Source organism: Phalacrocorax carbo, chromosome 15 (genome assembly GCF_963921805.1).
Source record: "Phalacrocorax carbo chromosome 15, bPhaCar2.1, whole genome shotgun sequence".
NCBI classification, from domain to species: Eukaryota; Metazoa; Chordata; class Aves; order Suliformes; family Phalacrocoracidae; genus Phalacrocorax; species Phalacrocorax carbo.
Window position 1 is genome coordinate 16991557 of NC_087527.1, and position 26371 is coordinate 17017927.

The following is a 26371-nucleotide window of genomic DNA, read 5'->3' on the forward strand; positions in this document are numbered from 1 at the left end:
AAGGATAATCATTGCACAGCCCACATTTGAGTGTGCAACAATCCTTCTCTTACAGGAGGCTCGCTCAAAATTATAATCTAAGCAGAAAACAAAAACCTCCCCAAGTATCAAAATGGTGACTAGCACGATTACAGATGTGGGAAGCTAAACAATGAAACTGAACTATTATTTTACAATTAAGACATAAAGAGAACTAAGTGATGTCTGTAGGAAAATGAAATCGTCATTAAAAAAGGCAAAAAGCCTTCACAGCAGCACCAAGCAGCACCTTCTGAACAGTCACAATACTTTTCTGCTAGGGAAACAGAACCCGTTCCAACATGGTGCAGGCCTCTCTCTTACCTGCAGATGTTGTCTATGGCAATGTCACGCAGCTGCTCGTACATGGACGGTTGACTTTTCTTGCCAGGCATTACATTTAGAGTGGACTCTGAATGCTCATTGGTTACACTAATCTTGATGTCATTACCACCTACTAAGAACACAGAGTATGGAAATCAACACCATTTGAAACACCTTTTTTCCCCCAAGATGAGAGCAGACAGGCAGAGCAATATCTCGTGAGTGCAAAACAGCCCACTTTACAGCTCAGAGACTTGAGCTGAAGAACTCTGCAAGCGCATGTGTTGTCACTAGCTATGCAAGACTAAGGCATTTAACTATTCCTAAACAATTATTCCTAAATTTAGTCACCTTCAGTTCCCATTTTCCCTGTTCTGCTTTAGCATTATGATACTGCTTTTGCATTAGCAAGTGACTTAAATTGAACGTTTTCTTTTTTGAAATCATGACTTGGTATTACAATTTAAAAACAGCAACAAAAAAACTGCCAAATGCCATCACGATGGTCACGGGCCTTGACTTAGGTTGTGGAATCTCTGTCCTCAGGGGTTCCTGAAGGCTCATGTGGACAAAGCCCTAAGCAAGCTGCTCTGAACTGAATGCAGGAGGTTGACACGCATAGTACAACCTTCAGTACTGCAGCATCACACTACGGTTGTTGGTGATCTCAGGACAAAAGTGCTTGAGATAAGGCTATCTCGGTTTCAGCAGAATAGGCACAGCACACTGCTGCTAGGATAAAGTGTAGTTCTACGTATACTGCTTGCTCTTAGATACACTTCTACCAGAAACTGATTTGCATTCCTCCTCTCCACCTCCAAAACAATCACAAATGCATCTCCGTTTCCTCCTACAGCTCCATCACCACAAAATATCCAAATGCATCAAAAAGCCACACAAGCGGGAAAACAATCACTAGCATATCCTTTGGAACATGGCCTTTTTCCTTTACCTGTGTGATACTGGCTATGATACTTGTAAAGTTTCACAAGCACTGGGGAAGGTATCACAAGAAAGTCTCTCAAGGATGGATTGACAGAATGAACTACAACAGGGAACCTCTCACACAAACGACCTAGACCCTAAAAAAAGAAAAAAAGAAAAGAAGAAAGGAACATAGGTTTAGAATAACACAGCACAATTTCTATTTCAACGGTAAGCTTGCAACTTCAGCTCAGCAGGGAAACACCCAAACCAAGACAAACCATACATAGTTCTGAGGGATTCAATTTTCAGCGTAAGATTTAGACATTTCAAGTCTCTAATTTTTTTAGATAACCCTAGAGTGCGTCATCCCAGTAAAGCCTTGCTGCTCTTCCTGGGTGAGTTCACAGGAGTTGCATAATCCAGGAGGACACAGTTTATGACCTGCTGCTCTACCTGGACACTCACAAGTCTCTGGGGCCGATGGGATCTACCCAAGAGCACTGAGGGAGCTGGCGGAGGAGCTCGCCACGCCACTCTCCATCATTTATCAGCAGCCCTGGTTAACAGGGGAGGTCCCAGATGGCTGGGGGCTTGCTGATGTGACGCCCGTCTCCAGGAAGGGCCGGAAGGAGAACCTGGGGAACTACAGGCCTGTCAGCCTGACCTCGGTACCGGGGAAGACTACAAGCAGCTCATCTTGAGTGAGCTCACCAGGCATGTGCAGGACAGCCAGGGGATCCGGCCCAGCCAGCACGGCTTCATGAAAGGCAGGTGCTGCCTGACCGCCCTGAGCTCCTTCTGTGACAGGGTGACCCGCCTGGTGGGGGAGGGAAAGGCTGTGGATGCGTCTGCCCGGGCTTTAGCAAAGCCTTTGGCACTGTCTCCTGCAGCCCCCTCCTAGAGAAGCTGGCGGCTCATGGCTTGGGCGGGTGGCCCCTTCGCTGGGTAACAAACTGGCTGGATGGCCAAGCCCAGAGAGCCGTGGTGACTGGAGCTGAATCCAGCTGGCGGCCGGTCACGAGCGGGGTTCCCCAGGGCTCAGTGTTGGGGCCAGTCTTGTTTAGTATCTTTATCAATGATCTGGATGAGGGGATCGAGTGCACCCTCAGTGAGTTTGCAGATGACACCACATCTGGCAGAGAGGAAATGGCCTCAAGTTGCGTCAGGAGAGGTTTAGATCGCATATTAGGAGCTATTACTTCACTGAAAGGGTTGTCAGGGATTCAAACAGGCTGCCCAGAGAGGTGGTGGACTCACTGTCCCTGGAGGTGTTCAAAAACATGTAGACGTGGCACTTCAGGGCACGGTTTAGGAGGCCTGGGGGTGTTGGGTTGGCGGTTGGCCTTGATGATCTTAGAGGTCTTTTCCAATCTTAATGATTCCGTAAGTGAACTGCACTCTCTAGTAATGAAGTTACTGGACAAGTTCCAACATTTAGAGAATCCTGATAATTTACTATTTACTATGTGGTGGAAAACAGCACATTTATAAGACTATGAATAAGTGCCCAATAAGAAGACATTAAAATTCAAACAACCAAGCCTTAGTTTTAAAACTCAGTGATCTGCCAGTCCCAGTATTTTAACTGTTTATGTAATGGACTAAGCAGCTAAATATTTCACAAATTAAATACTGGTTTAAAAAAAACTCATTAATATTATTCTTCAAAAGCAGTTGAGCTAAGAAAATCTTGAAAGCACTACTCTACTGCAGTTCTAGTTTCCATGCCAGACCTCTAAAATCCAAACACAGAACACATTGATGGAGAGTAATACAAGCAGCAGATAAAAAGTATTATTCCAGCAGCCTGTAAGACTCCCCAAACTCTCACTCATTGATACAGTGATGTCATATTCTGCAAAAACAGACCTGCAAACAGCAAATAAGCAGTGGCAAGTGAGCAATGATGACTTTGCTTGACGTTTTTGACTGCAGCTTCTCTGATAACTTGATGCACAGGTTTTCTGCACCTTAAATGAAAAATCCAACAGAAATATTTATGTTTATTGGATTTATTATTAGGCCACACACAACCCAATGCTTACTGGAATTTCTAAAACACCACAGAAAATTTATCAGCTTTGCCCTCCTCACACTACAATTCTTCAAAGAGATTTAGTGCTTCTTTTGCGAAAACAGTTTTGGAAACAGTGTCTGCAGCAAACAGCTCTGTCAAACACTATGACTGAAAGAATGACAGTACTTAAAGCTGATTCTGAGCACACTTCACATTTGACAGAAATTAAGTATTGCAAGGTCCAAAGGAAAAAACCCTTCACATATTCAGAGGATGTGTAAGAATTGTACAACAAGAAAAAAATTGAGAAAAAGTGAGAAAGAGCTTCCCATTCCCGTTAGCAAAGAAAAAAAAAAACATTTTCTTTAAAAGAATGACTGAGAAACACTTAAGACACTAACAGCAATAATTGAAAATATAAAATAAACTGGAAAATAAGCAGCTGCATATAATGCAGCAATTATACCGTCTCTTATAGATAAGCCAATAGGATGTTTCTGTTTCCATTTCTATGAAGAGATGTCCAACTACCTAGCCAACCAATCTGACAATTTTTTGATGGAAGTTTTACTCCTGTATTCTAACAGTAAAAAGCATTCCACTGGAATTTGCATTTCTCTGAGCATCATCTACTCTCAGAGACCTTGTAAGTATTCCTACAACTTAAAAGAAAAATGAGAACAGACATTCCAGAGACTGAAGAGTATTTTTCACCTTGCTCGTCTTTCACAGCCCACACCATGAGATCCACACAGGCAGCATTAGCCTGGCAACGCAGCTTCAAAGGACTCAGTTCATTGTGCAGTCGATCCACATCATGAAGGATTTTCTGAAGTTCTGACTGACTGCTGTTGAATTGTTCTAGCACAAAATCATGGATTTCCTTCACAAATGAGTTGGGAAGGTCTAAAGAAATAAAAGCAAATAGCATTATACTAGAAGGATGACAGTCAGCGTATCAGAATGACAGCACATATAAAATCCATTGCTACATTATAAATTAAATGAATTCATAAAGTTCATCCCCTGCCTGAAAGATAAGTTTCATAGCAAAGCCCACCAGTAAGCAGACACTGAATTGCCATCCATTAATCCTTCTAGGGTGCTCAAAATATTTCTTCTTCTATTTCCATAGCACCTTTCTCATACGGAAACATTTCAAAATACAAATTTTACAGCATACGCAGAGCTCCCAGGAAATGCAAACCCCTATGGTTCAAGCACTCAGTACCACACAGACAATGCTTTTGATCCTAAACATAATGAAGGATAAATTAAAAAAATACATATACTGTACCTTTCATATAATATAAGGTGTCTCTCAGCATTTTAAATTGAGCAAGATAGAGAGGGTCACTGAATGTTTTATAATAGAGATCTGCATTAACACCCGTCTGAAAGAGAAAAGAATCAACCTGCTAGATTCAAAATTAAGTGTTTTCCATTGTATGGATAAATAAATCATCTTGTTTCAGTCACAGAACTGTCTTTCTCTACAATGTAAACAAGCATTTAAACAGGTACCAGAAGTAGCCTCACAGCTTTTCCCCCTTACGTTTATCAAGAGTACAGCCATTCAGTGCATTAAATAAGATTCAGTCACTTTTTCAAGTTGAAGGCCACATATATCTTCTCTCTAACAGTGTTGTAAGGAAAAAAAAGAAAGAAAAAGAAGATTCAAACCTGTCATTTTACTGAGATAGCAAAAAGAGAAACTGAAGCTGTCTCCACTTAGGCGGAACGTTTCAAATACGGCAGTACTCAAAGGAAGACTGGAGAGAACAGCAAAGCCATGTTCCCACACAACTCAACACATGCCCTTTCCAACACAGCTTTACGCCCCAAGGAGAGGAGGCTAACTCCATAAAATGTGGTGAGGGCTGTACAGAACTGCACCCAGGGAAGGGGAGAACGACTCGCAGAACTACAGAAGCCAACATGCCACCTCTGAAAGTAAAGGTCCACAAACTGTAATGCTATTCAACTTGTAGAAATGACACCTAAGAGAGCAGCAGTCACTTCCAAGCCAGAAAACGAAAACAACCAACACATTTTGCCGACGTGAAAAACACACAATGTTACTGCAACATGCAATAAAGGCCTTAGACTACAGTAAACCAGTTTTAGGAAGCCAGTGCTGTAATTTAGTAGGATAACGAAGCTAAACTGAGAGAATAGTTCATTTTTTAAGAGAATAAATATTTCCTTTATGCTACTGAACAACATTCCCCCTTCAAACCCCATTTTACACAGTCCGAGGCCAGATTTAAACCACTGAAAGAACAGTTCAAACAGGAAATTAGTATAATTTTGCAAAGAAGAAGGCATACCTCACATAGGTAAAAGACTAATTTTCCAAGTATTAATTATTAAGACAAAACCATAAAGTATTCAAGTCATTAGAGTCATTAAAAAAACATACCTCTGCAACTTCAGCTACAACCGCATCTAAGGCCTTTAGCAGAGAATCCCCAACAATCTGTTTTACCTACAGAGGTAAAAAAAATTTTTAAAAAGGATGTTTCCTGTTGGTGACTCTAGATAGGAATACAAAACAAATTTGCCCGTGAACAGAAAACACAAGTCACTTGACTACAAAGCATCAGATGAATTTAAGGCTAAAAGAATTTCTGCCTGCAACAAGAATAAACATTTTTGAGCCTGTGTGTGCTGATCCAAAAGAGCTGGTGCAGGAAGCACACACAGCCAGTAGTTTCTGCCATTTGCGTGAATTCCCAGCAACTAAACCCTTCTAAGAAAAGGGTCGTACTCTCACAGCAAATCCAATCTTGTATTTCAGCAGCCAGCAGTATGTAAGCTACCTCAGGTCAGCAGTCTACAAGACTCAAACCGGAAGAACTTGACAAACAGATTTGATTTTCCAAATTCTTCATGTTTCATATAACAGCTTTTTAGGAATACTATGGAAGCACGACATCAAATGGCATGAAAATAACGTTACACAAAGCTTGAGACACAAACACCATCTTTTTATTTGCAATTCTAAAAGCTTAAACTTAAACTGCATCTATTTCTAGCACGAATATCTAGAATGCAGCCTCACAGCAGCCTTCATAAGAACCAATCACATACCATGTTCAACAGCTGGCGGAGCATTTCCAGTGGGATATTAAACTCTTTATTGTTAACGCCATTGAACAGAGGAGAAACTGAAAAGCTGGAGCTGATTGTAGAGAAGTAATAATCAGGATCCAGCGCACTCCCATCAGGAAGATATGAACCTGATCAGAAAAAATAATAGAAGATTGGGGAAAGAGAGGATATATAAACTTTGGAGAGTCACTACTAAAGAGTTATTTTCAACACAGGTACAATCTTTAACTCGCAAGCCATCAAGCGGCGTGTTTCAGCTAATCTGGTATATCAAGGCAGAAAACTGATGAAAAAATACATTTGTTCATTACAAGTTTAATGTCACAATGGAAGAATTCATTTCAGTGACTTGTGTTCATGTCAGAGACATTGCTGACAAGTCTTCCCACGCTACTGGTGTACATTTACCTGGAAACACTCGTAAATGCCATTGCGTTCAAAAGCACAGAGGTACAAAGAACAGGTTAAGTCAAAACAATCTTGAAAGACTTTCCCCTACATAAGATCAAACGAACATGTGGCACCGCTTTCATCTTAGAAGAGGCACCAATTCGCTACTGCAATTTGAAGGTAAAGAGTAATCAAATCATTCAGATTCACGCATTCTATTAAGCAAACAACATGCTAAGCATACTGCTTTTGGCACTGTTTCCGCTGTAGAAATTACATCTCTGCCTTTTTAAACTACTCAGCTGTCTGTGCTGAAGTAATGTTCTTGTGATTAATAGGCTTTCAGGCAGCACTATTTATTGATGGCAACAACAAAAATGTTTTCAGTCCTTTTTTTTTTTTTTAAACTGTTAGCCTTGGCCAAAATAAAACCAAGGCCATTGCTCATCTTCTTCAGAAAGTAGGATTATCACAAACTATATTATCAGAAATAATACAAGGGTTGCCTCTATCTGAAATATCTGGTAGAAGGTAGTATTGAAAAAATCCTGATGGGAATACTCATAACTCTGCCAAAGACACAATTAAAATGATTCTGAAATTTTTACAAAGTTGTCCCCTATCCATCTACAGTTTTAATTAAGACGGTGTTTGTTCTACTGCTATAGCCCCTCTCTAACCTGCAGCTTCGTGTTTTGAATTAAAAAAAAAAAAAAAAAGAGACTGTAAAATTGAAGAAGTATAGGTTGGTTCAACAGCATAGACAGGAGACAAACAGGTCTCTTCGTACTTAGCAATTTAAGAATGATATCTGAATTACCCTGCAATCCCATGACATGGCTGAGGAAGACAGATGCCTCTACAAATAGTACACAAAGGAAAAAGAAAAGTAATGTGGAAGAAATTAATTTAAGCCAGGGCTTTGGAGAAAAGAATGACCCAGAAACAGAGAATGCCCAAATTATTGAAAACCTCAAAGGGCCAGACAAAACCAGAGACACCGAAACACCTCAGATGCACAGCTAGTCCTCCACTTGATTCATGAAAGACAGTTTATTTTTAAGTCCTGCTTTTACGCAGAACTCATAGCTACACCTCTACCAAAACTCAGTGGTTAAGAGCTAATATCAAACTCATGAAAATTTTTCACGTGTCTGCCGTTTATGATACATATGATACATTAATTAATTAATATACATTAGTGAGCACTCGACTTCAGTGTCTCCTTCATTATTTCTCACTTCAGCAAATTACTAGGTCTCACACAATGACCCATATCACGTTTACTTCAAATGGAGCAGCGGTTTTAGAGTTATACAATGTGCCACAAAGGTCTCAAAATTCCAGACACAAGTGCAACAATTTAGTTGCCTAGTGAAGCACAATACGAACCCTTGTTTCTCAAAGTCACTCAGCCTGATCTCCTGAAATATTTCTGCCCTAGCTGGATTATGCTCTTCAGTCCCAGGCACAGCCTAGCAGTAAGGAAATCTGCCAGAAACCTGCCAGAAAAAACTGAGCCTGGAAACTACTGGTGTTAAATAACTTCCTACTGTCTTTATACCCCAAAATTTTTCAGAATCCTAGGAGGCATGTGCCACAGAACTGCTACAGGAATTCTAAAGGGCAGAAAAACGGGTCCAAAGGATTTTGGTTTTCTATTTTCTATAAATAGCAACAGAACCCCTGAATCACACACTATTCCTTTGGAAAATAATTTACCTTCGAAGTAATGAATTGCAGATCCTCCAGGAGAGCTGGGAGGCGGAATTCCACGTTCAGGACTAACCTGAAACATCACACAAAAGGCATAATTAAAAAACTAGTTTAAAAATGTTGAAAAACATTCCAGAGAATGGTTCGTACACTTTAGAATGAAACACAGCTTCAAGCAAAACTAACAGGAACCACATATTGCTGGGCCTGACAGCTCAATTCCAGCCAAAAAAGGAAAGTTAAAAAAAGCTAGTTCAGTGCTTTTGACTAAAGGGAAGAAATCAGAATGACGACTCCTGCACTGTACAAAACTATGCTAATAAAAATCCTTGGTTTCAAAACTGGCATCTGAATCCATTCTTCCCCTAAGACAATGAACATCCACAGCTCCTGGTGAAACCAGTGAGAGCTCGCGTATCCTCAGCACTTCTGGGAACTTAAGCCATTAAGTGCCAGCTTCCCAAACTCAGTTTTTCATGGGAATAACACAAGGAATAGATTTTTCAATTGTTCCATGTGAAGACTTGTTAGTACAGTTATTAGTTTAACTGTCACTGTCTGTCCTGTAGCTCAGAAACTACGAAATTATTTTGAAACTCAGCCACAGAACCAAAAAAAGATCTCTGTAACTGGTCAAACATGTTAAGAGACAGTCTGCATATCCAGGCTTAATGCCCTCTTAACTCCACCAAGACCATGAAATCACCTAAGTGCTTGCTCCAACACAAGAGCAAGTCATACAGACCTGTGAGATACTAGACACACTGCTAGCCTTTCTCTTTAGTGTTCCTTCTTGGCAAACAGTGAGTAGAGAACTGGGAAGAATTGATCTGAAATCATTAAAGGATCGTCGGCGAATTCCTTCAAGCTCTTCTGGAACTCTCAGGGAATGCGGGGGAATTTTTGGGAAAAGCTTTGAAAGGAGAGCCTCCTCTGAATTGCTGTAGCGACCAAAGGCTCGAGAAATTCCTATCAGGCAGGGCACTGCATACTTGCATAAATATTCTGGAAAAGAAACACACATGTAATGGTGTGATAACAGTAAATGAACAGTATCTTAGAGCTTCCCCTTCACAGTTTTGCTACTACTTCACTAAACTGTTTCAGCTTGATGGGCTTTACAGAGACTTATTTGTGCAAGTAGAGAAAAGCCATGAAGGTATCACATATTAGTGCACTACTACTGCTTCTGTATTTACCAGTCAGCAGCAAACAGAATAAATATGTACTAAGAGAAGTCGAAAGAAAAAGCTGCTCACTTTTCAGGAGCAATCCTGAAAATTAGAGAACACAAGAGAAGTTCAGAGGACAGGAGTTACAAATATGGTAACAATTGTAACTGTACCTTTATCATGCATTTGTGGGGTCTGGCACATTCCCAACAGGAACTGCATTACTTGCAAAATTGCATCTAAAATCTAAAGTAATCAAGACAGACATACAAAAATATCTTTTGGTAAAGAGATATCGTTATCTTACGCTACATCACTACAACAAATGAAACTTGCAAATATTAACATAAGCGCCCCTGCCAGCAAGTTTTTCTAACGCTGTGTGACTAAAAAAGTATATTGCCCTCACTCAGCTTACAGAGCTTCTTTTGTGAAGTCTGCAGTGAGCTGGTATGCACTAACAGAACAAAACGGCAGCAACCCTCATCTCCATATCAAAACTTGAATTTTAACACTCTGGGCTCAGCGACTGACACCCTCTGACACCTGGAAGTAACAGCAGACACATATCTTGTAGGGACCTGACTATTAATTAACACAAGCAAAATAATGCAACAGTACACATTAAAGCATCAATCCCTTTGCAGGAAAGCAAGCTGCTGTGGTGTGCTCTTCTCTCCACATTAGTCAGTACTGTACCACTGGAGAACTGGGTGCACGAGCACAAACTTAAAATAAACTCTACCTGCTCTCTGAGAGACGCATCCCTGTAAGCAACATCTGATAACAAGGTTACCAAGCAGAAGCTGAAGTTTTCTGCAACTGGAAGCAAGCCTGCAAAGTAACGGGCAGAAAACAAGCAACTTAAGCATTGTTACAGGGAATCAACATAGAAAGAGCAAATAATAACAAAGCAAGAAGGCATAAGCGATTCTCATGTCACAGTTCTGACAGACACTGTACAAAAATACAGTATGACATACAAAATTTAGAAGTACACTCTAACCATCATAATTTCAGCATGAAATGTTAAAAGAACAATTTTAATTATTAAGAAGTTTCCCAGGCTTTCAAGTAATTGAAAAAATATTAAATTTTATAATACCCCTTGAGAAAAAGTATTCTGATATTAATTTTAACAGATATTAAGGGAGCAAGAATTGAAGCAATGTAAATAGCAACTAAGCATCAAAGCTAAAAGTAGAGCGTAAAAAACTCAGGTTCCACTCTCCTGCTCTAACTACCACAAAATCTTCTCCAATTTAGTAACAAAACATATTGAACGTAGCATTATTTGGGAAGTGCAGTTTATCACAAGGCAGTCAAGCAAGAAAGCTGGGAGCTATTCCACTTCCTCTTTGCTATTAACGAAAATCAGTATTAAAGGCTGTTGTGTCAGGAGCCAAGAACCTAGCAGGAGCTTTCACCTCCCCTGTACCGCGTCCCGAATGACCTTCGTTATGTCTATTTCCCGGCTGGCATTCCATGAGACTGATCAAAAACCCAAACATCACCTCTGCCTTTCCGTGCGTTGCTTTCTTCTATCCATTGGACTTTGGGAAGACCCTTCAGAAGTCGGAGGAGGTAAGGAACCACATTGTCTTTGTGCTAAAGAGGAAAAGACTCTATTTAACATGGAGAAGAAAGGCTGAACCTTATAATCTCAGGATATTTTAGAGATATGGATCAACTACATTAACCACACACAGAACTCCCTTCTAATGATTACTCCACAGGCTTTTGAATATTGCAAAATCGATTTCAACACAGGCAAATGAAAGTAAACCAGTTCAATGCCATAAATCAAATCCTTTCATTCTAGGCAACAGTTCATTCTCCATAAACGTTGGAGAAAAGAGTTCCAAAACAGTAATTAACCCCAATTTATTAGTTGGCAGCAAGGTCACAAAATAATTTAAGGCAGCTAGAAATTCAGAGTGCTAGTCACAATTCAGTGTATGTGATCCATCCCATGGCCTTATGCAAGTCACTTAACACATCTGTGTAACACTTCAGCCTCCTGTCTGCAAACCTAAGGACAGCACTTTCCTTCCTCGTAGAGCTGGATTAATTAATACTAACTGCTGGCTTTGAAAACATCATAAAAATGCTAAGAAACATGAATGCAGCTGCCTTATTTAAACTCCACACTACAGAAAACACAAAAAGGACAATGTTAATAATATGCATGCAGCTGTACCACAGTAAACAGATACTAAATAGGAGGAGATTCAGGCCAGATGCAAACCCCAGCAACATTAAACAACTTAAAGCGAGGTCTAATGACTTTGGACCTAGGACTCTGTACATCCTCCCTTTCCTCTGCACAAAACAATACCGTGTCCAGAGTTCGAAGGGAGGAGAACCAGCTTGTCACAAACAGGGCGACTGCCTCAGAAGCGATGTCCGTATACAATGCAGCCTATGTGCACTGTTTGTGTTTATATCCTGGCTAGTGCCAGGCAGGAAAAGGCCTACAAAAAACCTGACATTCAGGAGTAAGGTGGAACACACCTGTCATTTTGAAGCACGTGGGGAAGAACACACAACAACACATATGGTTCGAGCAAATCCTCCTGTATAGCCTCTCTTTTGTCTCCTTAAGCTATGATGACCAAAAACCATGACAGCAGTTTGGCTGTGGCAGTGCCACAACTACAGTCTATCGCACTCATCAGTACTGTCCTTGCTCCCTTGTGCTCTCCTGCCTGCACCCGTTATCTACGATTTTTTCATTTATTTTTATGGATAGAAAATACGAACTTTTCATTCACTGAACAATTACATTTGAATTAATCCAAAACCTTTCAAGTCAAGCAGAGTTAACTGAAGTGGGAAAAAATACCTGAAGGTCAGATTCAATGAGAAAGATTCCTAAAGCAATAACAGCATCTCTGCGACGTTCATCTAACTGGAAGATCCCATGGAAATCCACTGGACACATACAGAGCAGCTTTTGTACCTGAAAAACAGCGGAGGGAAAGGACAGTAGAACAAGACTGAAAGTGCCAAAACACTCCAAGGAAACAACGGTACATGTGTTAAAACTGCCTTTCACAAACCCACCGGCAGCATCAGGGAAGCGACACCAACAGCCCCCAGCTGCTCCTTCCTGGGGCTGAGCCTCACGTCCACGGCCCAGAGCACCCCAAGCAACGGGCCGGGGTAGCACTAACACAACTGCAAATACTTCCACAGCAGAGAAACAAGCTGGCAGGCTGTGGTTTTCAAGACTTATTCAAAGCTCCTCAGTTTGATGTGGACAGTAGACTTTCCATCTTCTGGACGACAGACAGATGGCCACATTACCCTCCTCTAGTCATCAATCTTAATGAGAGCACCTAAGGCTAGGAAAGGGATGATGACAGAAGCTAGGAAAAGACAGAAAAATTTCAAGTAGATGTCAAACATTTTTACCACAACACAGCTCGTTTTAAGTTTTCTTCAACATTGATCAAGCTGTTTGATTGCTTGTTTTCAACTCAAGAGAATTTCTGAAGCATTTCACATTTACAGAGCTCATCCCTGCATCCCCCGTACAGCAAAGCCTTCCTTCCACTAATTCACTAGGCGTTCTGGATGTGCAAGAAATATGCGGCAGGCACGTATATGGTATTTACTCAATTCCTATAAACAAAAGCCATCGGGATGGAGCTTTGGTGACAGCCGCACCAGTGCCTTCTTCATATTCAGCACCGTGCAATAGCCTGGTGCCTAGCTGAGTACGACTTGGCTTGGGTCCTTTTCACGCAACAGCTTAAGCTTCCAGAACTATTATTTTCTCACTACTTACCTATTACTTCACTCCATACCCAGCAAACACACTTCTAAAGTATACATCAAATCTCCCAAATACTTTGTTTTTTCTATGTTAAGAAAGGGAAAATGCAACAAGCACATTGTCTTTTTACAAATCTCCTTGATGTTAATAAATATTACCAAAAAAAGTACTGCCATGATAAATACCTATGTTTGAATGTTTTGCGTTTGAATGTAAGTTACTTCCTATTTAGATAACCCTTTAAACACCCCACCTTGAAATTTCTAAATCAAGAAACTATTTCCCTAGAGGATCAGAAGAATTTCCTGGATGCCTAGTGGGATTTCAGATTCTGGTCCTTAAACTGCCAGACTTCACAATTACAAGACCTGTAACACAACACAAATAATCCTCTTGCTTAATACAAAACACAGCAGATGAAATACCAGCTTTGGAAAATAACTTCTGATGCACGCGCCTCACACGGGGTTAATATTTGCAATAACAGGAGTGAGTAACTTTAGCTAGATACGGACAGTTAATATCATTTAACGCCTACTGTAATCTCTCAAACTAAAAGGAAAAAAAAGAAAATAAATCCCCGGATATTAGTGAACCAACAGCAGGACTTAAAAAAATTATTCACAGCTAGCTGTCAGAGCAATGGTAGGTTTCCAGAACGAGAACTGAGAAGAGAAGCCTGCGAGAGCTGGCCAAGAACAAGCGCCACGGCTTCCCGCCGCCGGAGCCGCGCTCTCCGCAGCCCCGCCACCCTTCGTTACCGCGCGAGGCAACGCGGAGCTTCGATCGCTTCCAGCCCGGGCAGCCAAGCCCCGACGCACGGGTCGGGACCCTCCCGCGGGCCCGGGACCCCGCCGGCTGCTCCCCGCCAGCCGCCGAGCCCCCCGCGGGGAGCCGCCCCGCCGAGGTTTGTCTCCGCCGGGCAGATCGCACCTCGGGCCGACCGCACCCGCTCGGGCTCAGCCTCCAGCCGGCGCCCTCACACCTACGGGGCCGCGCCCCGCGCTCCCCGCGGGGGCCCGGGGGCTGCTCTGCCCGCTCGGGGGCGGTTCCGGGCCAGGCGACCGTGACAGGGGCCCAGCGGGCCCCCCCGCACGCACTAACGCCCCCCACCCCCCGCCGCAGGGCAGCCCCCACCGGCGAGGGGCCCAGCGCCCCGCCGCCCACCCTCCCGCGCAGGCTCTGCTCGCGGGACGTGCACGCGCACAGTCCCCACCCGCACATCGTCCGCCCGCCCCACGCGTGACAACCCCTCCCGCGGCCCCCACAGGCGCAGCCCACCCGTCCCCCCCGCACGCGTGACGGCCTCTCCCACACACACAGCCGCGCGGGACCCCCCCTCACCTTCTCCAGCGGCGCCGGGCTCTGCACCGCCAGCGACCGGGCCAGCGACAGCACGGTGTTGAAGTAGAAGCCGCGCGCGGTGCCCACGCCGCCCCCCCGCCCCGCGCCCGCGGGGGGAGCCGCCGGGGCCGCCGCCGCGGTGGTCGCCGCGGCCGCCGTCGCAGCCGTCGCAGCAGCAGCCGCCGCCGCCGCCACCGCGGCCGCCATGTTGCGGGAGGCCGACGCGTCGCCCGCCCCGCCCCTCTCGCGAGAGCAGCACTTGCCGCGGGACCAGGGAACACCAATCACGCCACAGAGATGGCGCCGCCCGGGGCGGCTTCACGGCCGCCCCTGCCGGTGCCCCGCCCCTGCCGGTGCCCCGCCCCTGCCGGTGCCCCGCCCCTGCCGGTGCCCCGCCCCCCAGGCCCAGCTCTGCAAATGGCCGCGCCCACCCCCTTCTCCCCCGCCCTCCGGCGCGGTTGGTCCCGCCCAGCCACCGCCCGCCTCAGCGCCGCCCGCTGCGTTTCTCGCGCACGGGGGGGGCGGCGCGGTGCGGTGCGGTGGTTCCGCCCGGCGCGCGGCGGCCTGCGGGCGGAAGGAGCGGCGGGGAGCGGGCCGCGGCCTGAGGGGGCTCGCCGTGAGGAGCGGGCTGAGGACGCCGCCTCCTCTGCGGCCGACGGCGCGATGTCGGCCCCCCCGAGGAGCTACAACCCCTTCGCCGAGGAGGAGGAGGAGGAGGAGGCGGCAGTGGGGTGGGCGGCGGCGGCGGCGGGGGGCGGCGGGGAGGCGGGCGGCACCGAGCGGCAGCGGTACCTGCGGCAGGAGGTGCTGCGCCGCTCCGCCGCCACCGCCGACAGCACCGCCCGCTCCCTCTCGCTGCTTTACGAGTCCGAGCGGATCGGCGTGGCGGCTTCCGAGGTGGGTACCGGCCGCCGGGGAGAGGGGCCACCGGGCCCCCCCCCGGTCCTGCGGCTGAAACCTGGGGGGGTCTCGTTCTCCTTCCCCCCACCCCCCCGAAACATCTCTCTCCAGAGTCACCCAGCGCCTCGGAGGCCCGTCCCCCCGTGTGTTACTGCGGGCTGATTTTCTGGGTGCTGTTCTCTGACCACCTCTGCCCGCGCTTCCGCCTGCCTTTAGCGATTGCCGCAAGCCGTGCTAACGGCGATTACGTAAATCTTTACCCGTCCGAAAAGTTTTCAGCCCGTCTCTTGCTGACGCGAGCGGCCTGCTCGGTCAGTTGCTCGCGTTGCGCTCGCTTCACCCCGATTAATCATTTCCGTCGTCCCTCGGCGCTCGGTTCGGGCACCGCGTGCGCTCGAGGCGTCGCGCGTGAAGGCCCGTCCGTGGCGTCACCTGCCCACGCGGTGTTGTCCCGAGCGGTGTAACGGCCCGGCCGCCCCTGCTGGGTGTGGGGGGGGTGGGCGCCCCTGCTGGGGGGGGGGGGGGGGCGCCCCTGCTGGGGGGGGTGGTGGGCGCCCCTGCTGGGGGGGGCGGGGGCGCCCCTGCTGGGTGTGGGGGTGGTGGGCGCCCCTGCTGGGGGGGGGCGGGGGCGCCCCTGCTGAGGGGGGGGCGGGGGCGCCCCTGCTGGGGGGGGGGGTGGGGGGGCGCCCCTGCTGGGGGGGGGGGTGGGGCGCCCCTGCTGAGGGGGGGGTGGGGGGGGCGCCCCTGCTGAGGGGGGGTGGGGGGGCGCCCCTGCTGGGGGGGGGGGTGGGGGGGGCGCCCCTGCTGAGGGGGGGTGGGGGGGCGCCCCTGCTGGGGGGGGGGGTGGGGGGGGCGCCCCTGCTGAGGGGGGGTGGGGGGGGGCGCCCCTGCTGAGGGGGGGTGGGGGGGCGCCCCTGCTGGGGGGGGGGGTGGGGGGGCGCCCCTGCTGAGGGGGCGCTCCCGGCCGCGCCTCTGCGAACTTGTGAAAGCCTCGTGATTTGTTTGCGCAGAAAAGCGCAGAGGAGGAATCAAGAATTTAGGCTTAGCGCGTGGTTCGTGGTAAAACTTGCAGTGTATGTGTTTGCTGCTTTATTGAGGGGAAGAAAAGCGCATCCAACCAGAATTCCCCAAAGTTTAGAGAGAACATGAACACAAGTTCTTTGTTTTGCGCTAATGTTAGCTGCAGGCAACCTTCTTGCCAGCATTAATCTCCGGTTTATTTTGGAATAGTGTTTGTGCCGCTGAATTAGAAAACAATATAACTGTGTCTATCAGAATTTCTAAATCCCTGCCCTGTTAGTATCAGCTAAAGATTATTTCTGCAGTATGGGAGAACTCTATTGGTGTTCATTTCCTTTGGTTATTCTCCTTTGGTTATTCTCCTTGTAAATTATCAGGAACAGTAGTATCCCTTCTCAGTGAAGGTGGCATTGGCAGCTAGAAATAGTTCTGCTTGCTCATTTTGCCTCGATAACCCTTTGCATTTTCGCTCTGTCACCTGGCCGGTGCCATGCTTGTTCCACCAAGAGGAGACACAAATGTCACCCTGACAAGAGGCCAACACAGGAGATTCCTAGGGGCTGTTTGTAGTGGGTGTCAGGAGCCTGGCACTGAGTGGTGATGGGGATTTTATAGCTGGTCAACGCTGTGGCTGACTAACGACTCTTGACTGAAATGCCCTGGAGGAAGAGTGAGGAAAAAACTGCATGCCTTTAGAAATAATCTACACAGATGAAGGAACTCTGTTATTTTTCTTTCTGCTAAAAATATTTGCTGTTTCAGTTTATCTTGGCTTTACTAGCATCTCTTTTTCTGTCAATATCTGTTAGGAGCTTGTACGTCAAGGAGAGGCACTGAAGCGCACAGAACAGATGGTAGATAAAATGGACCAGGACTTGAAGACTAGTCAAAGGCACATAAATAGCATTAAGAGTGTTTGGGGGGGCTTGGTAAACTACTTCAAAGCCAAACCTCCAGAGAGCAAGCCAGAGCAGAATGGAACCCCTGAATATTACGCTAACAGTAGGTAAGTAAAAATATGTGTTTTACTTGGGACTTATCTCCCACAGCATCTCTGAAATGTCACCAGAAAATAAGAACTTACTTAAAAGATCTGTTGATTCTGTCAAGTAAATTCCTGAGATGGTGTCTAGCTCCCTTTTTCCTTTGAGAAAAATAGTTTTACCTTTATTTGTATTTGTAGTGGTAAGAATAACTTTGTGTTTGTGGGAAATTGATTCAAACAATTACACAAGTAATTCTTTATTCTTCTGAATTATCCTGCTTACTTCAGTCTTATCAGGAAGTCATGATCTGTAGCATTGACATGCTTCCAGTTAACTATTATGTCTATTTCCCTAGTTTCTATTAAAAGCTGTAAATAAAAATTAATTGCTCTGAAATGACTCTGTCTTACAGTACTTCTCTCTCTAGCTGAGAAATCCATGTGCAGCCTGGTAATGCTGCGTGGATTGATTTCCTCCTTCCCTTCCCCCTCCATCCTCCACTAGAAGAAAGGAATAGCTTGCTTCCAAGACGGAAGATAGAGCTTCGGTTTTGATACCAAGTTTCCACACGCTATTTTCAGCACTAAAGCGACCAGTTCTGCTTTCACTGACGACAAATGCTATTAGTTAATTTTAAAGGAACATTTTGGATCAGATCTAACAAATTTGCTGCTTTTGTATAAATTTGACACCTGTTCTTGTTTAACAGATTCGGAATGAGGCCTGTGGTCCATAGGAGTGTTTTCTTTTTCTTCTCTTTATTACTAGATTAAAAGAAGCAATGATATCTAGTAAAGGACAAGAGTCAAAATACCAGGAGAGTCATCCAAATTTGAGGAAGCTAGATAATCCAGGTTTGTTAACTCTATTTTACACTGAATGTAATCATCAACATGGGCCAAACTTGCATGGTGGTGAAGGCAGAGACCCCTCGGCCTTGCCCAACTGCTGACTTGCGTTGCCACCTGACGCCTGGAGACCTGTATCCCAGCCTTCATGTTTCCCCTAAAACTCCTTATACCCACACTGAAGACATGAAATTTTTTTACTTGGGTACAGATTTTATTTAGCCCTTACTGCGGGGGATTTATGCTGCACCAACTGAAGTCGTTACGTGATTCATGCGGGAAGCGTACAGGGTTTGGTCTTGTTCCCCATTCTCACAATACGTTAACTTCTGTGATGGCTTGTACTTACGAAGTAACTGTTCCTTTATAAAGTGAGGCTCAATTATTTAGCTTAGTAAGAGTGAGAAAGCAGCAGGGTATCTTTATCGTTGTAGTTCTGTAAGTAAAGGAATGCTTTTCGGTAACATTGATCTCCGTTCCACTCCACGTAATATTCAGTGTCTGACCAATAGAGGGCAGAAACAACCCTCTGGTGCCTTGACCTGGGGGAACGCTAACTGCTGGTAGGAGTTACCAGCCTTCCTGCTTCGTTCGTCGGGTGGCTGTTATTTTCTTTTTTCTCTCAGCTACCTAGTAGACCTACAAAAGGCAGCCCAAAAGAGAATAAGTGTAGCTTAGTAACTGTTCGTCTTGGGGGGTGCCCTGTAGATAGTGGTGGTGGGTTACGTTTGATACTCCTGCTAGCAGATTATGTGATTACACGGCAGCTGTGGTCGGACTAATCTTTAACAGCCTTTCTAAAACTTTAAAGCCTTTTCCTGCTAGCTTTTCTTTGTTATATAATAATCTGTATTTTATACTCTTTAACAGACAATGATTTCAGAGCAGATTTAGTTTCTTCAGTGCAAACGGATTCTTACCCGAAGAACCAACATCTGCGAGCTTACCACCAGAAAATTGATAACAACTTAGGTGAGAAAATTGAAGCTGTTTTATGTAATAAATTTTCAATTTTTTGTTCCTAACCAGAGAAGATTACTAAGTAATATATTGCCAACAAACTCTTTTTCATTTAGTTCACATGTGAAATCTGGTAACTAAAAAAAAATTTGCTTGTATTCTTTGTTTCAAAACTATCTACGTGGCAGAATCCAAAGTTTTATTTCAACATACATTGAATGGTAGAATGCTGTGGGATGTCCGTGGGTCAACTACTTGTAAATATTAATAACAGATCTGAGTTAGAAATGCATTTAGTGTGAAACCAGCTCGAAAGGAACTGGCTAGGATGCCTGGAATAGTACTAATCTGCTGCGGAAACCGATACGCTATTGGCACCAATATTTTGACTCTTTTGTAGCGTGCTTGTGCTTTAGAAATAGTTGGATTTTGAACTGTCCCTGAGCAAAGGGACCTGGGGGAAAACCCCCCACCCAAAAGCATGAGTCCCCTTCGATCACACATTGACAAACACTTACCAGCTGTGAATAAGCCAGCAAATCTCTTGTCATTTGCATGAGGAAATGGTGCCAAAGTATCCCCAAACCCTTGCATTCGGGATATGAAAATGTTTCTGTGAGCCATCCTGTAAGCTGACTGGAATATCACTGGGACAAGCAGCCTTATCTGTGCGTTCTGAAAAGCCTTATTAAGCAGGTACTAGTAGCATTAATAAGGGAGTACTGCTTCGAATCGACTTCCAGATTATACCAGTATGGATACGTCCTACCTCTTCTCCTAAAGCTTACCACTTACCCTGAAGGATGCATTCCGCTTACCGAACCGACAGTTAAACTCAGATATTAAATTGACCATCGGTTTGGACCCAGAGAATTTACAACTGTGCACAGCTTTTGAAATAAACATGTTTTGCAGAAAATAGAAGAATCCAAAGGCACTAAATATTTAATTTGTGAATTTGCTGCATTTCTTTTATTACTTCCCAAAACCATTCAGCTGACTTTCTCTTCCTTTGTTCTGTAGCACATATACAAAGTGCCTCTTTGCTTACATGTGTCACTATGCAGCTGACCTAGAAAGAAGAAATTGGAAAGAAATCAGAAAGGAATAGATCAAAGAGAAATAGACAAGCATAAGAGTTAAAGGAAGCACAACTTGTTCTACTCCCAAGCCGTGCAAAACTTAATTGCCTCAGAAGCATTTATACCAATCGATCATGCAATAAAATAGTTTCCTTGTAGCCAAATTAGAAAATCTGGAAACGGGATTTTTCCATCTATCTTAAATAAACTTAACTGCTTAAATCTTCAGTCTGTTGATGATACCTCTGCATGAAGCTTAACGAACAGCTGAGGTAGTGAGCTTATGCTGTATACTGAGCGGAGAAAAGATGTACCCAACTTTCTACAAAATATGCTTTTAAAAAAAAGTAAAAACTACATGACAGAGTATATAGTTTTATAAAGATCCAATCTGATTTTAAGCATTTGTAGTTAACTTGTAATGGAAGAAAGAAGGAAGTGATTATTTCTGGTAGTAACGTGGTAGAATTGTTAAAATACCGGTGCTTCCACTATTGGAGAAGAACTGTCAGACTTGAGCAGTTGTAACTAATGTTTTCCAACCCAGGGCTTTGGAGAAGAGGGAATCGTGGTAGTGTCCATTTAAACAGTATGCTTTATACTGCTTCGCTCTTTATGGTCCCTCTCTTCGTTGACAGATGAGATGTCTTCTGGGTTGAGTCGTCTGAAGAACCTAGCTCTGGGTCTGCAGACAGAAATAGATGAGCAAGATGATATGCTGGATCGGCTAACAAAAAAAGTAGAGACACTGGACGTCAATATTAAAAGCACTGATAAAAAAGTCCGGCAACTTTAAAGGATTTTTAGAAATTTTTTCATCAGCGTCAGTTCTTCTTGGATGTCTTATCTCAACCGGTCTCTTAAAAAATCTTGGACAGTGTCAGTTTCTCTTTATTCTGATATATTACTGATTTTGTTATCATTAAAATTGCATAATCCTAAGTGCAGCATAATACCTTAAATTTCTTCTTTATGTACATGGGAGAAGTGCGTGTTGAGTAAAACCTCTCGGCACTCGGTAGATGCTTTTGTGCTGGACACCCTGCTCAATTGTGTAACCGCGCGTCACGCGCATGGAGGAACGTGCCGCTGCAAACCTTCAGCGTCCTGGGCCTGGGAGCTGTGATGAGAGAAGGAGCTGCGTTTCGCCTCTGTTCTGGAGAGGGGGAACAGAATGCTGCTTTGTGCAGAACAAACGTTGCTAATTCTGTTTACCTACAGCTATTTTAAATTCTGAAAAAATGCTGATTTCCAGCTGTAAAAATAATTTGAAGTGACTGTTCTCTGGCATTTCGGGGGCTTAAGGAACAAAATGTTCTGTGGAAGTTGTAAAATATCAAGGGTGTTGTGCAGTAACGATAATATCCTCTGTGTGTTCCCTTGGCAAAAGTCATCTTGAGAAAAACAGTGGATCCACAAACCGTGGGTTTTACGTTTGGGTCACTAAATGCTGTCACCGTTAGTATTTTCAGTAAAGATCTCTAAGGGTATCTTATGGTCTGCAAGGGATGCTGACTGACAGTGACCCAAGAAATTTGGATAACAAAATCAGGACTTAAACGTATGTTCTCTTAAAGATTCATTTGTAGAGATTGTCACCATCTGCTTTTTTATTTTCTGCACTTTCTCAGCTTATTCAGTGAGGCGGTCGTTTGAAAAATAGCTTCCATTTTAGAAATGGAGAGTTGATCTGATATTGCACAAAGAGGTCGTAGGAGATCGTTCTTATTTAACACTTATTTCAGTTGTGGTTAGGTGTTGAGCAGATGCTGTGTTTTCCTGGGTAATGTGACTGTTTTTAAGAAACTCGGCTATGGTTCACGTACCTGCATTGGCTCGGCAGGCGTGGAAAGTTCCTGCCGATAAAGAAAAGCTCAAAAATGTTTTTGAGTCTTCCAGGCACAAATTGGGCCTTCCAATTTGCTTTATTCTTTTGTATCACTGTAGAACAAAATAATTGCAATTCTGCTCCAGCCTGAAGACATGACACTGACAACTTGCTGTCTGTCTTGAAAACAAGTTACTTGGGTTGGGAGAGGCCGAGGGACCTCTGTCAGTATTGGGACACCCGTGTCACGACTGACAGTGAGCGGCTCAGGAGAGAGAGGTACTTTTTTGAGCTGGTGCCACGGTGTGTTATGAATCGAAGGAGGACCTTGGTGTTCAGGGCAAACAAGCTTGTGTCCTTCAGGAACATCACATGAACACCCTCCCTTTTCTGCAAGGGATCTGTTACCTTGAGCTCGCCTGGTACAAAGTGCACCCAGTTGTTAAGGAGATAACAGAGCATGAGCCTTTTATGTTTTACTTTCTCTCCTGAAAGTTCCTTTGTAGAAAAATAAATCACTAAAAAAGCTAAACTTGGACATAGTATTATGGAAGAAAATACTATTCCTGGGGTTAGTAGCACAGTAGAGTTGTGAATTAGATGTGAGGTGAGCCTTTGTTTCCCCTTATGCTAATGATGTCGTTGATTTCAGTCCCTGAAAAAGTGTTTTGCAGGGACATAAAACTTCAAGAGCTATTGAGTAACTGCTTTTTAATTTTCAGTTTGTGTCACTTATGCTCATTTGGAACCATAAAAAAGCCTTATTAATACCAGTGTATCATCTAACTGCTTGAGCGTATACCACAACTGATTCTCTTACTCTGATAGAATATTTATGAATGGTATGATGTGATGTCTCAAGATGGTTCATACACTTATTTAGTAAATGACACAATCATAGTTTTCAAAATGTTAAGTACCTCGATGAAGGAAGATTGAAATTTTTAGTTTCTTATTTCACCTTCTCCTTTTAATGACAAGGGTGAAGAGACTTGTGTTTTCCCTTATCCCAGTGCTGGTTAACAGAAATGCTTGCATCTTAGAAAGGATGCATAAATTCTCTCCAGAACAGAGGACACAGAAAACTGCAGAGTAGTTAATAACTCTCCTTTCAGTGTGAAGTCTGCCTTCACCTGGATGCAACTATTTAACAACTAAATTTTTTCCGGAGCAAGAATTTGGTAACCGGGATGTGCACTGAGACCTCCGCTGAGCGATGGTTAATGGAGGCAAAACGTAGCTGGAGGATCTGGTTGTTCAGTGTAATAAGACGTGGAGTGTGAATCCCAGCAAAAATTTGTATTGATGTTCGGGTGAAGTGTGTTGCCTCTCTGATGTAAGCTGTTCCATCTTCTTAGCCTAAATTATTTCACAAAACGAAGTCAAGGTTTTGGTCAACTGTTTAGTTGTATAAGCCTTATTAAATGTTTACTGTTCCCTGGATATCTTTGATGCCTTTAAAAAGACAGGCAGAGAAGGGGAATTAAAAAAATGAATCCCTGTTTCTGCTTTGAGAACCTTGTGATCCAAACAGACTGGAAAACCAGGATCTCAGCCATGTGGAATTTAAACAGGGGTCTAATTTCTCATCTCCTAACAGTCCCATTCACTGTCTCAGCAATGTATGGTTTTGTTTGCTTAGGCTTTCCTGCTCTATTTATTTTTGATTTTTTAAAATGGTCTTGTTTTAAAGGATTATTTCCCACACCAGCTTTCTCTTGTGGGGAAAAATAGATTGTGCATGGGTATAAATGGATTTCTGCCAAAAACTGAATTCCCTTTCTCAGCTTGCATATGGATGCTTTATGCTGATAAAGAACTTAAGTCCAACTGACCTGAGGAGACAACACTATTTTGTAATAGTGATGGACTTTCTTTGCTCGTTACAATAACTTTCCATCCTGCAAAAAGGAGAAATTAGGAAAAAACCAAAACCATTATTTTTGCCTCTACAGGAAACGTCATTTTGCGTGTGTTATGAAGGAGCTATTTCTGTATTACTATTACAGAATTTCTCTGTATTACTGTACTTACTATTTCCCGAGCTAGAGTTTTATTTCTTCTTGGATACTGTTGAAAAATTTACCTTGTGCAGGGTATAGGACTTCCAGAAGAAATGTAATTTACACTCAAGCGCTAGCTTGATAAATGATTTTGCCTGAATACTCATGCTGGCATAGAAATTGGTGTCCTTGCAGCAAACTAGCTCTGGTTAATTTCATTCTTACTGGCTTGAGTAGAGGCTTAATATTACGGTCAGAAGAAGATAGGGAAAAAAAAAAAAGTCATCTTCATAAAAAGGGATTGTTTTCTCAAAATGTTTGCTAATACATTTTGAAAAGGTTTTTAAATGCCAGGAAGTTGCATACCCTTCATAACGTAGCTATAAGAAAACATACTCTAAAAATGGCAAGGAAGAAAACCGAAGTGGGCATAACCAGTATCTGACTACTGATTCCTAGGTGTGTTTGATTTTTATATTTCCTGAGCATTGAATTAAATATTGTAACAAATGATGCGTAGCTGAATTTTAGTCTGTACTACAAACACTTGTTGCTGTGCTGAACTGTTGGCCTCCTGAAATCGCTGGGACACAATATGGTGTCGGGGGGGTTTTAATGTGTGAAATTTGTCTGAAATATTTTGCTGCCTTGTTTTTGTGAAGTGATGTCGTTTGTTAAATGGTGAAATAGAAAATACTTTCCAACCACTCTGCCTTCTCGACAGATTTTTGTAGGCATTTTTACAAGCATAACATCATGCGGAGGATATGTGTTAATGTTGACTTTGAAATACATGGGGCTTAATTTTCAAAATCACAAGTAGTGATTATTTGCGTCTACGGCTTTCTTAAATAGTACTTTAATTCCGTGCCACCCAGGTATAACACTTTTTATACAAATCAAATTGAAATATCTTTTTCTTTTCTTTAAATGCTAAACTGGAGTGTGGATCGGCAATTCAGGAGACTGAACAAAATGAGTGTTGAATGGTAAAGTGGTCAATAAAGGTGCTTATTGATAATGGAGAGTGTTTGCATTTATTTCCCAAAATTCTTTGATTACAACTTCATTGACACTTCTTTCCCTTAATAAGATGTGTTAGAATGCTGGACCTGCTCTCAGGTCTGTGCCAGAATGGCAACAATTTTGCAGCTGGTGTGTTTTGTTTTCTGGGAATAAAAAGAGGGTATTACACTTCTACTTGACTCTTGAATAGATTCTTCTGCATCCTGGAGGAGGAATGCAAACAGGCATTTATTTGTGTAAACCTTTAACTTGTGATGATAAAATAATTCAAGATGTTGCTTGAAAAGTAATCTTGCCATAGTGCTCGGCATTATCAGGAGTATCATAAACTGGATGTGTGCGTGCACAGGGCAGGTGGGGCAGGAGTAAGGCAAAAAAACCCACACCTACCGTCCTGAAAACTTAACACCTACAGGTATGGAATATTCCTGTGTGGTCCCAAATCTGGTGTGGCAGGAAACGTCAGCATGTCCTGGCCTTCAGGACGTGGGGTCTTACCTGTACACAAAGGGAGGAACTTGGCTTCTGCACTTTATTTTGTATTAGAGTTTAATTTTGTTTGATACCACAAAGCAGACGTTCAGAAGTGCTGTCACAAAAGCTCTGAAAAGGGAAAGTCAATATGATAGAGATTGACAGATTGTTTTTTTTTTTTAATTCTGGTAACTTTCGCTGCCTTTATGCTGAGAGTTCTTCAGCAGCTGGGAATTGAGAGCTCCTCCACCTCTGCACTTTATTGTTGCATATAGAAAAATCAAAATAATGCAGAGAGCACAGTGGAAGGCAGCAGAGAGTGGGGCAGCGCCGTGGATTCTGGATCTCTGCCGGGAATATTATTATTATCCTGCTCTGCTTGCACGGAGAATCAGTCTGAGTCTGAGGGATTATTTCACACAGACCTGCTTATTGATGGCT

At 43.9% G+C, this 26371-nt stretch overlaps 2 protein-coding genes across 4 annotated transcripts in view; one reads left to right on the top strand and one right to left on the bottom strand.

Annotated features, from left to right (window-relative positions):
• Positions 1 to 15982, bottom strand: part of PI4KA (phosphatidylinositol 4-kinase alpha) — a 65261-nt gene extending 49279 nt beyond the window's left edge. The window contains exons 1-14 of one of the 3 annotated variants that reach the window (XM_064466603.1): positions 15964 to 15982; positions 12524 to 12640; positions 11193 to 11286; positions 10424 to 10512; positions 9852 to 9924; positions 9252 to 9511; positions 8513 to 8579; positions 6380 to 6528; positions 5709 to 5774; positions 4584 to 4680; positions 4001 to 4192; positions 3139 to 3239; positions 1295 to 1424; positions 343 to 475 (exon numbers count right to left, since the gene is read on the bottom strand). In XM_064466603.1, coding sequence (XP_064322673.1) covers positions 343 to 475; positions 1295 to 1424; positions 3139 to 3239; positions 4001 to 4192; positions 4584 to 4680; positions 5709 to 5774; positions 6380 to 6528; positions 8513 to 8579; positions 9252 to 9511; positions 9852 to 9924; positions 10424 to 10512; positions 11193 to 11286; positions 12524 to 12622 — 1550 coding nt within the window. In that variant the 5' untranslated portion in view covers positions 12623 to 12640; positions 15964 to 15982. Of the gene's footprint in view, positions 1 to 342; positions 476 to 1294; positions 1425 to 3138; positions 3240 to 4000; positions 4193 to 4583; positions 4681 to 5708; positions 5775 to 6379; positions 6529 to 8512; positions 8580 to 9251; positions 9512 to 9851; positions 9925 to 10423; positions 10513 to 11192; positions 11287 to 12523; positions 12641 to 14803; positions 15024 to 15963 lie in introns of those variants that run through there. The other 2 variants (XM_064466602.1, XM_064466601.1) reach the window with 2 other exon arrangements.
• Positions 15295 to 25451, top strand: SNAP29 (synaptosome associated protein 29). Its single transcript, XM_064466605.1, has 5 exons — positions 15295 to 15700; positions 17533 to 17729; positions 18478 to 18563; positions 19428 to 19529; positions 21238 to 25451. Exons 1-5 carry the CDS (start codon positions 15467 to 15469, stop codon positions 21393 to 21395), a joined length of 777 nt encoding a protein of 258 aa, XP_064322675.1. The 5' UTR covers positions 15295 to 15466; the 3' UTR covers positions 21396 to 25451.
• The last annotated feature ends 920 nt before the right edge of the window (positions 25452 to 26371 follow it).